The sequence below is a fragment of the Myxocyprinus asiaticus genome, chromosome 42, assembly GCF_019703515.2.
Source record: "Myxocyprinus asiaticus isolate MX2 ecotype Aquarium Trade chromosome 42, UBuf_Myxa_2, whole genome shotgun sequence".
Lineage (NCBI taxonomy): Eukaryota > Metazoa > Chordata > Actinopteri > Cypriniformes > Catostomidae > Myxocyprinus > Myxocyprinus asiaticus.
The window spans coordinates 18,738,191-18,751,236 of record NC_059385.1 but is presented as its reverse complement, the minus strand read 5'-3'; the positions used below and the strand labels follow the sequence as shown (position 1 = coordinate 18,751,236).

The 13,046-nt window shown below is 38.1% G+C and overlaps 1 protein-coding gene across 2 annotated transcripts in view; it reads right to left on the bottom strand.

Moving 5' to 3' along the window:
• Positions 1–13,046, bottom strand: part of LOC127433030 (cell adhesion molecule 2-like) — a 633,917-nt gene that overhangs the window by 18,230 nt on the left and 602,641 nt on the right. The window contains exons 7-10 of one of the 2 annotated variants that reach the window (XM_051684644.1): positions 8,047–8,208; positions 5,654–5,744; positions 4,868–5,046; positions 1,195–1,296 (exon numbers count right to left, since the gene is read on the bottom strand). In XM_051684644.1, coding sequence (XP_051540604.1) covers positions 1,195–1,296; positions 4,868–5,046; positions 5,654–5,744; positions 8,047–8,208 — 534 coding nt within the window. The remainder of the gene's footprint in view (positions 1–1,194; positions 1,297–4,867; positions 5,047–5,653; positions 5,745–8,046; positions 8,209–13,046) is intronic. The other variant, XM_051684645.1, reaches the window with a different exon arrangement.

Here is a 13,046-nt window from a genome sequence, read left to right as displayed (position 1 = left end):
TATATATATATATATATATATATATTTGTCTGAGCTAAAAATATAGATACAATACACTTTTTTAACAACAATTATATAGAAACCCATGGAGCCCTCACAGTTGCACCAAGCAGGGCTGTACCCCTTACATGCGGCATGAAAATAGGTAGACATTCCAATGACCTTACAGTAAATCTACAGGGAGTATGAATTTTAGTTACACCATATAAATCACATGGTCTATATTTAACTGAGAAATTCATAAACAAGAAACAAAACAGACCCTGATAACCCTGAAGCTAAGGTTGCACAGCAAGGATCTATAGAACGGTCACATCACAGTTATGCCTCCAGGCTTGGCATCTAACCGCATAGGCTAGGGTAGTATGACACTTCCAGTGAAAAAGCGGAACAGAACTGAGGGAAATTGTTGTGAAATCCTTCTATAGATGAACTACCATCAACAATAGATAGAGAATGATCAATCTAAAACACAGAAATAATCTTCTCACCTGGTTCATTCAAGCAGATGGTCACCTTGATGAATGAAAATTCTGTCAATATTTCCTTACTATTACATTGTTCCGAACCCTTAAGGGATATTCAGACCACACACAACCTTGCACAAAAACAAGCTAGACACAACAAATGAAATAGAACGCAGGTGTCTCGAGATGCATTGTAAAAATTCAATTTTTTTATTTTTTTTTTCTAAACATCTTTTTGCCCTTTATGGAACTTTCATTTGATGAAAAACAGCTGCATGAAGATCCTTCAAAATTCTCCTTTTGTGCTCCACAGAAAAAATAAAAGAATATGATTTTTGAATGACAAAAGGGTAAGTAAATAATGACAGAAGTTTCATTTTTGGGTGGACAATTCCTTTCATTTATAAGTGTGGAATGAAGAGAAGGACGCAGACAGGGCTTACTTTCATGGCAAAGGTAAATGGACACGGGTAAGATGATAAAGAACACAAGTGGAGGGATATGGGGGAAAAGATACGACATAAACAAGGAGACACAAAGGTGAAGAGTGACCGTAGGGTATTAAAATGCTCCTATCCAGATGTAGTCTGAATATGTCCTTGGAGCTTTACACCTCAGAGAGTGAAAACTGGCTTTGGGCACAAGAAAAAGAAATAAAGGGAGGTGTGTGATGGAGATGAGGAGGAAACAGAGGAAGGGAGGTGGGGTTGTACAGTACCTCTCTTACCGGTGACAGCAGGATTGAGGTTCTTGGAGTCTAAGGGACCTGTAGTGTCTGGGAGGGTGGGTGCAGGGGGAGTTGTGGATGGTGACAGTGTGGTGGGGGCATCTGTCGTACGCAACAAACACCAATGATGACAAACACGTAAACAGGAAAGGACAAACAAAAAGACAAAACAACAATGACAAGGGGGAAGAAAACATTAACATAACAATGGAACAAATGAAACAATAGTTATACGCTGACATCACAATGAAAAAAAAAACTCATTCAACAATGTACACATGAATAAAATATTGAAATAAACAACAACAGATCTAGTGCACCTGACACTCAAAAAATGAATGTCTTGTTTTACTGATAATGGAAGTTTGGTTTGTATACAATATATCAAGCCATTCAGGATGATATCAAAGTGACAGTTTTGTACAAAAAATGGTAGAAAAGGCAAGCATACAGGGATAAAAGCATCACTATTTGATGAACCATCAAAGGCAGTCAGTAAAGCCGACATGCTGGAGAAAACGTGGGTAACACAATCACCGTAACAAGCCATTTCTTCTTGAGAGTATTCTACAAAGTTATCAGGGCTAAGACACTGCAAAAATTAATTTTCTGGTCTTGTTTTGGTCAGATAAAATATCTTGTATTAAGTTCATTTTAATTTTAAAGTTATATTCAGGGTTGAATACAAGGTAAATTCAATCGATAGTATTTGTTGTATAATTTTGATTACCACAAAAATCAATATAAACTTGCCTCTATTTTTCTAAAAAAATAAAATAAAAATAAAAATTCTGGGTTACAGTGAAGCACTTACAATGGAAGTAAATGTGGCCAATGTGTGAATGTTAAAATACTTTGTTTCAAAAGTATAGCCACAAGACGTAAACAATATATGTGTAAACCTGTGTGAAGTTATAGCCAATATTACAACTTTTTTGCCATGACTAAGTAACGCTGTAAACCCTAAAACAACTGTAAAAACATTAATTTAAACAACGTTACAACTCAAATAATACACAAGTTTTAACAGAAGAATGAATGTAAGTGCTTTTATAAAATAAAAGCTTCAAATTTCTGCCTTTTAACCCTCCAAAAATTGGCCCCATCCACTTCCATTGTAAGTGTCTCACTGTAACCACGATTTTTGTGGACAAAATTATTATTATTATTATTATTTTTTATTTATTTTTTTGTGCTAATGGAAATTATGCCTAAAATGCAGTCGATTGAGCTTAACTTGCATTGAACCCGGAACATCCCTTTAAGCATACAGTAAACCTCAGTAACTTTTGTTAGATTTATGCTATATACTAATATCTTACACAATTAAGTAAATTTCTCTTGTTTTAAGGCTGTTTAGATATGTTTTAAAAAAAAATACTGATCTAGAAAAAAATTATTTATCACACATATGCATCTTTAAAAATGTAAAAGAACACAGATGCTACTGAGGGTCATCTGATATTTTCCTGAATTGTAATGTATTAAGATGCAAGGTCACTAACTTGCAAAACCAATAAGGTCAGGAGAGGAGAGTTGGACTCAAGTTGATAAGCTAACTCACCAGTCTGCCATTGTACTAATAGACTCAAGCAGACAAGCAGAGCAATCCAGCTGATAGCTCAGAATTGCACAGCGGCCAGCAGCTTGGCTAACTAAAAATTAGACAGGCCTTACGTTCCAGTTGCATACATTAATAAACAGCAGCTCAAAGCTCAAATAAAAGTAAAAGGCAAGTAAAATCCCCTCCCCAAATTTTTTTTGCCCACTTAATTGTCTACCAGACAATAATAATAATAATAATAATAATAATAATAATAATAATAATAATAATAGCACCCATTTCTTCAAAAATTACCCTCTGAAGTTAATATCCTAGGATTAGGAGTTTGTTGAAATCCCTAACCCTAATAGTAATAATGTAATAATAATGATGCTTACCTTATCAGAAGAGGTCAATGTTTTGCTTTGCAAAATACAAATTTATTAGTTATGTAGTACTTCACCATACAGAGAAATGTTTACAACTCTGCCATCTGTAAGGAAATTATTCAAATAATATCTCAAATCTTCCTAATAATACAATCTCAAGTGAAATCACTTGCTTTTGTAAAAATATCAGCTATGTATATACTGTATGTTAAACATATACATACTGTATGTTTGAAAACCCTAAATATATTGATATAGATATAGATAGAGAAATTATTTTCCTTTAAAAATTACAGCTTATGGAACTATTCAGCATGTTGGGAGGGATATGGTATATATTAGTGTTATTACCTGTTCAAATAGTCTAGATACTATTGGCTTGCTCTAATATTTTATTTAAATGTCATGGCCCAGTTTTAATTAAGTTCGAGATTTGAAAATAATATTGACTGTACCTCTCTCAAGACTCTCTACTTTACCCAACTGACATGGCGGCCCCTTCCAGGAATACCAATTGGCTGCATAATGAATGAGAAAAATCACTGCATTTCCAATTGTCACAATAAAAGAAAGAGGATGTGGTAATGAAGGACAGCGGGCATTATATTTCTCTGATTTTTGTGCTAATCACTGATGGAAGGACAGTATGTTTTGCCATTTAAAAAAGGCAATAATGAATTCAGACAAGGTGCTTTATATTTGTGACACCCAATTAGCTTTTTATTCCTACAGAGAAGGTGTCAGTTTTATAGCATCAACATCATTAAGAGCTTTGGTTCGCCTTGTTGTTACAGTGTCTTGACATTTCAATGAGCCAATGACTGGACCCCTACATTGTATCATAACGGCTAATTAAATCTTCTTAAGATGCTCTGTGAGAAGAGTCAAAAGCCGAGATCGAAAGAGAAAGAAAGTGAGAGAGAAAGCAAAAAAACTTTTGGAACCCAGAGAGGTTTAAAGTCAAGTTGCTTCTTCTGCTTGATGCCCACAGTCATAACCATTGTGAGCCTGTGAGCGTATCCGCACAGCTGCCGTTGATGACACAGACAGCAGATGTGGACGCAGCGTAGCCTCTGAACATCAGGATGTGGAGAGACTCATCATGCTTTGCTGTTATGTGCTAAGTGAGGAGTGGAACTCATTCACTTTATATGAAGTCACAATTGGACACAGAGAATATCTGTGGCTTGTTGCATAGTTGCACATCTTTTGAGTAATATTTTTGCTGTAGTGGTGATTACACCTTGCTATGTGGTTGCTAAGGTGTTCAGAGTGGATACTAACTGGCCCAAATAAAAAGAGCCCAACTTAAAGTTTTGCTATTCTGGGTCCTAGTTATGGTTCAGGTCCTATGAGATTTTTTGCCATTCTTATTGTCCACCTGGCGAAAATCATCCATCTAATTGCTTATAAATGTAATAGCACGCCTCTCATCAACAAGCCACATGGATTGATGTATCATTCCTGTCTGTAGCACAAAAGGTGCAGGAGTTACATGCCAGAGTTTAATATTTAGGATTAAGGAATGGGTTTATAACAATAATAGAGATGCTTATTATTGAAAGCACCACTAATTAAGCTAGATTTTTTATGTTTTAAGCCAACAAACATTGCAGGGCATTGCAGCTTTCAAAGGCATCAAAATAAAATGGCAGGGTAGAAGCGTAGATTTGATTAGCAGACAGCTGCAAGGGCTCTGTTAGCATGCCAGACATGTTAATGTAATCCGTCTGTCACTCACCATAAACAAACAGCACATATTCAGCGTGATTGGTGCCCAGGTGATTGGTGGCTTCGCAGCGGTAGGTGCCGTTGTCTGTTTTGTTCAATGACATGAAGGTGAGCTCTCTTCCTTCAACAATCATGCGGTCCATGTCTGGTAGTTCTCTGCCATCTTTGGTCCAAAGCACTGGGTCTGGACTGATGAAACAACACATTTCAAAGTTTATTTTCTCCTAATGCTAATAGAAATGAAAGGTGTCATACTAAACACTTCTAAAAACCAATAGCAATGGATTTGCAACAATAGTGTTTTGAAATTACAGTATAAGAGTTAAGTCCACATGAAATGGCATTCACAAACCATTTTAATTGCATAATGTATTTCTGCATGAACCACTGATGAATTGTGCACAATAATACCAGGAACAACAAGAATGTATTGTGATCTTATGTTGATTTTAAATTCAGACTTCAAACAATTTGAACAATTAACATTTATTAAAAATTACCAACCTTGTTTGGGAACATTTGGAAACCATTGGCCTTATATTTTAAGTAAAACTGTACCAGTACCTAAGGACTTCTTAAACTCATCTTCTATGTGAATTTATGGTTATATATTCATAGCTATTTAATTTCAACCGGATCACATTTATGAGTCATCACATTAAAACAAGCATGTGGTTAGAAGTCACTAGCCATAGGCCTGCCCACAGGGTGATTTCCACTAGGTGCAACACATTGTCCCAAAGCTCTCTACAAACATTATAATTCAGCGAGATGCTGATAATTTGCAAATGCTTACGAGGGGTTTCCTTTAGATACACATTCCAGTTTAAGGTACTGCCCCTCCTGTGGGATGGGTAAAGAGTGTTTGATCTCAACACGTGGAGCATCTATGACAGAGACAGAGAGAGACAAACAATGAAATATTTTTTTAGACAACAGCATCCAAGCAGAGGAATGACACTCTACAGAGATCAAAGAAAGTGATGTGAAATGTGATCAGGCTCAAAAGCTCCACTGTATTTCAGTAGATTGATTAAATCTCATAGCTTTAAAAGAAACTATAATGGGCAAATTCATTTTGTCTGTAATGTTGATCTTCTTAATTTTTGCATCAGGTCACCATATTCTTTTTATACACGATTTAAAAAGTGCCAGAAATTACTTTGGATATGTTACTTTTTTATTGTAGCATAAAAAAAAATCTGATATATGGCAATTTAAAATGATAACATAACTTTTTTACAATTTTAGTTAATATAGTTTGCCTATTTTGCCTATTCAAATTCCACTATGATTTATGCTGAATATGTACAAATATATGTTTTTATATCAGTGAAAACCATTCATTAACATACATATTATATATGTGTTATATATGTGTATTTACCAACGTTATATATGGTAATATGTTAATGCTTTTGTTAACATGAATTAACAATTATCAATTGCATATGTTGAAATTGAAAAATGTATTCAGTTTCATGATTACTAATGCAATAATTGTTAACATAACCTTTTTGTAAAGTCCATTAATAAAGTTCATGATTATTAAGTCATTAACAAATATAATGATGTGCTTAACAGAAGTCTGTAACCATGGGGTGGGTGTGTGTTTGGGGGGGGGGGGGGGTGATGAGGTCACAAATATAATGGTACTCGGTCCTTTAAAATAGTAAAGCCGATAAAATTAGAATTTTCTGAATAAAGGCTTCAAATGTGTTTTTGATTTTATAATTTTGGGTTTTAAAAGATATGTATTTTTAAGTTCACACAGTACAAGTCAAACACTGTGTCTGCATTGCTAGCAATATGCCAGTTTCAGTCATAATTTCTTTCTTTTTTGTGCTGTATCAAAGACGAATATAATTTGAATTTCTTTCATCACTGATGTATCTGTAAAATGACGACATCAGCTGGCTAGCAAAAAGAACATACACAAAATTATTTACTGTCCTCAAGTTTTGCCTCATTGTTTTTTCCTCCCAGTAGAATCTTAACACAACATTTTCGTCAAGAATCCTAACGCTGCTCTTTTCCATACAAAAACACTTCATATTGACCACTGCTGTCAAGGTCCAAAGAGAAAAAAAAAAAAAAAAAAAAAAAAATCACATTAAAATACCATAAAAGTATTTTTTCTATGGCCCCAGTAAGCTTGGAATATAATGCACGAGTCATATGGACTACTGTTGTGATGTCTTTATGCTGAACCTTTAATAGTGCTTTATAGTATTTGTCCTTTATGAAGCTTGACAGCTCCTGCTCACTATAAACTGTTACTCTACGGAACAGAGCTGCTTAAAATATCTATTTTATGTTCTAAGAAAAAGTAACAGCATATGGGTTTTGAACAACCTATGGGTGAGTAAATGAGTGAGTAAAATAAGTTTTTCTGTTTTTAGGTGAACTACTCCTTTAACTGGGGGCTCATTTTTTGAGCACAGACCTGACAAGGACATACTCAAAATAAAACGGTCTCTTATAAAAAGAAGACTCTGAGATGCTGTACAAAATTCAGAATTCAGACATAAAGAAATGATTTAGAAAATCTTAAATTGATTGTTAATGATTACCTAATCATATTTGCACTAAAAATATATGCCACTAGTCTGTCCTTGTCACAACCTAAAAACTCAATGGAAGCCTCAAGTCACAGTTCTAATCTGAGGGTGATAACGCTCTACTTTGTGTTTTATGGATCATTTTCTTAGACAATGTCAAATGAATTTTCTAAAAAGCTCCTTCAAAAACCTGCCAGATTACCACATTCATTCAATTCCTTTATAATGTACACACATTCACGCTTTATCTTAAGCCTGACATGCTGAAAACTACTCTGTTAATGTTTTCACATTCACAGTTGAGCACGCTAAAAATATAAATTTTTTAAACTTTATGTTATTCTTGCAACAACTTAATGACAACTAGACGCGATGCATAATGGACTGCAGCAGAACAGCAACAAGGATATCAATTATTGGGGGGACAATCTGGCCATATCTGATTATTGGAGGGGACTTGTCCCCCTGAATACATATTGTGGTTACGGCCCTGGCTTAACAGACAACAGATATTTAATAATACTGTTTCAGAGTGTAATATCATTAGTACAAAAACGGGCTTGTATTATGGAATATGCATTTGAGCATCATTGGATGTTGGCTTGAGTTGCAGAACAGCTACACTTACAATGGACCTCCAACACCTCAGTGGTCTGCTGTGGGGTGGCGATCAGGGCCACATGGTCCACTCGACAAGTGTAGGCCACACCATCATCATTCCGATCCACCTGGAGCCTCAGGGAACTCTTCACGGTGAACGTCTTGCCACTGGCATTCACCTCTTTGGCACCTGAGAGAGGCAGATGTGAAAGGTTTATACATCTATGGCATAGCAAAGATGTTTGTCATATTCATCACCAGGGTTTGAAATAAATGTTTTGGCTCACCGGCCACTATGGCTAGTAGTTTTCCAAGGTCACTAGCCACTCTGCATTTTCACTAGCCAAAATCAACCACCTCACAAAAAGTGATAAAGGAAACTGGAAACTGTAACTACATGCATTTGTTTGGACATTGTATTTAAACAAGAATTATATGAGTTCAGCAGGCCTAATAGTTTAAGTAACCTATAAAATATCCAAAGGTAAACGCAGTTAGAACAGGACGAAAATTTGTTACTAATTTTCCCATAGATCATGGAAGTTTCAACCCCTTCAAATTGTACTTGCCTATGAAAGTTTACCATCGTTCTACCATTGTTTAACAGTGGCATTTGTAATGATTAGGTAAGACCATGGGTGGCTTCACATTACTGTGGTTAGGTTAATGTTGATAGTCTTTAAAAAGTAACAGTCTAATAGATTCACCCTAATTGATTTAATATGAATCATTCAAGTGACCAGTTAGTGTTACTGCATTAAAATGTATATATTTCGGCAAGGATGATGAGGTGTATTATAAAAACTGATGATGGCTTTACCTCGTCAGTGCTGTTTATATTATATGTCTAGCAGTTTGAGAGGTTTGACTTCCTCCATATAACACTTTATACTAGAATGTTCTCTGTAGAATTCAAATGGGTCACATAAGTTTTGTTGTTTCTACCGGCCGCCACAATATCGATTGAAGCGCAACCGAATCACGTGAGATTCACTCTGCGCTGTTCCAGAGCTCTGGCGATTTTATCTCTGGAGCACGCTGGTGTTCACGCAAAAGCATGCTTCATTCGCACCACATAGATGCGCGTGTACGTTATGTGATGCAAATTTCTTTACATTTCCTTTGGCAGCAGCTCCGAGTCGCCTGATATTCACAGAATTTTAAATGCAGAAAACATTAAAAAAAGTCACCCGCCAAAGTGGCTATTAAGAGTGTCAGAGTGTTAATTTCAAACCGTGTTTGTCACGAGTTTCATGTTTGAAACTTGTTTGTCGTGTTTCAGAGCTTCATATACATTACAGTCAAAGTTACAGTGAGAATTTAAAGAATTGAGTGCAGTGGTTCCTGAAAGATGCACCACTCTTTTTTTAAGACTTTATGTTTCAATAGAAAACTTTAGGTGAAGTGAAGACAGAGTTGAGTAGCATTCATTATTTTCAGGCACTGACGCACATCACTGTGCTTGGAATCTTTTCTCACATTCAAAACAGGATAAAACTCTGACTGTTATAAAGTTTCTTAAGGAAAAATTAAAAAAAAAACTATGGAAAACATATTGATCTGATTCTTGTTTTACTGCACTTCAAGAGATAAACTGTCCCCAAAATGAAAATTCTGTCATCATTTGCTCACCCTCATGTCTTTCCAAACCCATTTCTACTCATATTACAAGTTATATGGACCACTTTTATGATAATTTTATGATGCCTCTGTGCCCTTTTTGAAACTGGAAAGCTTTACTGTCAAGTACATTTTTACATGCTAGTAGATTTTTGTGTATGTGTGTGTGTGTGTTCCAAAGAAGAAAGAAAATCAGACATGAAATGACAAGGTAAATAATGACAGAAAATTATTTTTTTAGGTGAACTGTTCTTAAACTGACTTGAATTCTCATGGAAAATAAAGCAGGAATTATTTTATATCAAGATTTCTAACTGTGTATGTTAATCTGTTTCGCAGGGAAATTCTCATAAAATATGGTAATTCAATAACATTTTCTTCTATAGCATTAGTTCTGATGTATAGTATTATAAGTGACACATTTATCAGACTAAAACAGTTCCCCGTACTCCAATGATGCTTGAAAACTCCATTAGTTGAACAAAAGATTGTGTTTTGTTTTGTTCTGGTTGTTTCAATGTGCTAATGGCTTCTAAGTTTAAAAGCTTATGCTGCACACACTGCTGTCTAGTAACTTACAATACAAATCCAGTGCAATTAATTTACAGCATCTCTAAAAGCTCAACAAATATTTCACATTTGTCATCAAATGGTATTAGTGCCTCTGTAAGCATGCATAGTAAATTACCATTTTACTTTTGTTGGATAGGGGTTCTAATGAATTTAGGGAACAAAGAACATACTCAATGTATGCATCAGCGGGGAAAATATGAACTGCAATAATAATCAAGATACTCTTTACACTGAATCACCATATTGTACAAGGAATCTTGAAATGTGGTAATACAAATTCTAAAGGAAATCGGTGGAACTTCCAGACCATTTTCAGCATTTGCACTCACACTCTTAGACTCTGAGCCAACCCAATATAAAAAAGCTAGATTTTCTCAGTAAAACTTTATATTACCTTGCATCAAGAGAACATTAACTAACATTAATATATTATATAACTTGCAGACCCCCAAGGTGAAAACTCTGAATTTGGAGGAACTCCCCATATAATCAATTACTTGTCTATAAATTGCTAAAGATGAATTAGTACACAATGCAAAACATATCTTGTTGAGCTGTTCGGTGTGAAAATAGAGTATGTGGATTTAAAGACAGAAGCCACATAAAGGATTTAACTCTTTTCAAAACCTTTAGATTCAGGTCCAACTGAAAGGTATGAATCCCCACAATTCTTGCCTATGCGAATCAACTTCTTTCAAGCCTTCTCACTCTCTCTCTCTTTTCATTTGCTCTCCTCTGCTTTCTCTACTCCCAGCATCGCTCTTGCTATCACTGCCAAGCTGTCAGTCAGGATCCTCTGGGGGTGTCGCCACCCGCCCAGGAGCATCTGAGCATGCAAGAGATATCATTTAGAAAACTGAACACACACACACACATACATGCATATATAGAAAGGTCCAGTTCTATGGGCATTCTTACTCTAGGGATGCTTATGAGAAGTATTAAAGAGGTTGGGGGTACAGTTTTTTTTATTCTGGATGTACAACAACAACAAACAAAAGACTATTAGTGTGTTCATAAGAGCGTTCAGATAAATAACACTTTCTATGGTTGTGAACAGAATGAGAAAGCTTCATTTGAGAGTAGAGAAATACTCCCAGCAATTAGATGTGGAAGTGGGAAGATGGTTCCAGCCCATGGTTAGAGCTTGTGAAGATTCACAGCATGCTTTGGAAAGTTCCCTGTCTGTCACTCACTCGACGTTGTGTCGATGTAGTGACACCAGGGGTTTGATCTTGAGAGCCCCAATCACCTTTGCTTAAAATAGAAAAGGCCAATGAGAACTGGTGAGTGGAATTTGCATGCCACACTCCGCCCCGGACATACGGGTAAAAAAAGGAGATGGCGTGCACCACTCATTCAGATTTGCTGGATTTTACGCCGTATATCAGTGGTCACCCTCGCACGGTCGAGTGTTGTGCTTCCCATGGGCGCTTCGGCAGCTGAGTCTACGGGTGCTAAAAAAGTATATTCAAAAGAGTATATTTCCTTCTAAAAGAGCTCACGCAAATGCTTGGTGTCTTTTTAAAGATATCCTTCCGTGTTTGCGCTACTGGATGAGGCCGTTATCTCTCCCCTCCGGACAGCCATGAAATCTGTCTCGAGTGCTTGGGGCACCAGCACGCCGAAGCAGCTTTCATGGAAGAGTCATGTTCTCATTGCGAGAACATGCCCATCAGAACGTTGCGGTCGCGGCTCACTTCCTTTTCAAAAAGTAAGGAGCCACCGCGGCTGCTCCCCAACCTGGTCCGTCCTGGTCTGAAGCTCAGCCGGCCGGGTCGGCAATCACCGTGGGTGATCTGGATGTGGACATGGGAGCGTTTCCACCGGCTCAGCCCCCGCAGACCTCCCATCCCCCAGCACGCTCGTTCTATCTGGAAGAGCTGTCGAGCGATGCAGGCGGCCCGCCTCAGGGAGGGTTTAATGTGTCGTTCACGGCTCGCGACGAGGATGAGCTTTCGGACACAGCATCGGAGGGTGGGCTTCTGCTATCGGAAGTGGACGAATCTTCTGAGCTCCCACCCACGGGCGGTAGAGCACAGGATGTGGCGGACACTGAGATGGCATCCGTGCTTTCCCAGGCTGCTGCGAACATCGGGCTAAAGTGGAACCCTCCACCCTGCCCTGAGCATTTGCGGCTGGATGATTGGTTTCTGGGCTCGGAGCACAACTCATGGCCGCACCCGCCCCAGTGCCTTTCTTCCCGGAAGTGCACGAGGAGCTAACGAAGTCATGGAAGACACCTTTTCCTGCCCGTACACACGTTGCGGGCTCGTCTACTCTGACTACCTTCGACGGCGGAGCAGCTAAGGGATATGTCGAGCTTCCCCAGTAGAGCGCGCTGTAGCGGTGCATTTATGCCCGTAGGCCTGGCGTGACCGACCAAGGCTCCCTTCCAAGGCCTTCTAAGTTCTCTTCCTCTTTAATGACGAAGGCTTACAAGGGCGTGGGTCAGGCTGCTTCCTCCCTGCACGCCATGGCCATCCTGCAGGTCCACCAGGCCAAGGCGCTGAAAGATCTGCATGAGGGTAGGGCCGACCCAGGGCTGATGCAGGAACTGCATACTGCGACCGACCTCGCCTTACATGCGACGAAGGTCACGGCGCATGCCCTGGGCCAGACAATGTCCACTATTGTGGTCCAAGAGTGGCACCTGTGGCTCAACCTTGCGGAGATGCGTGATGCCGAGAAAGTCTGCTTTCTCGATGCGCCCATCTCCCAAGGGGGGCTTTTTGGTGACACCGTCAAGGATTTCGCCCATCAGTTCTCGACAGTGAGGAAGCAGACCAAGGCAATTAAGCACATCCTGCCGCAGCGCGACTTGGCCGCCTTCAG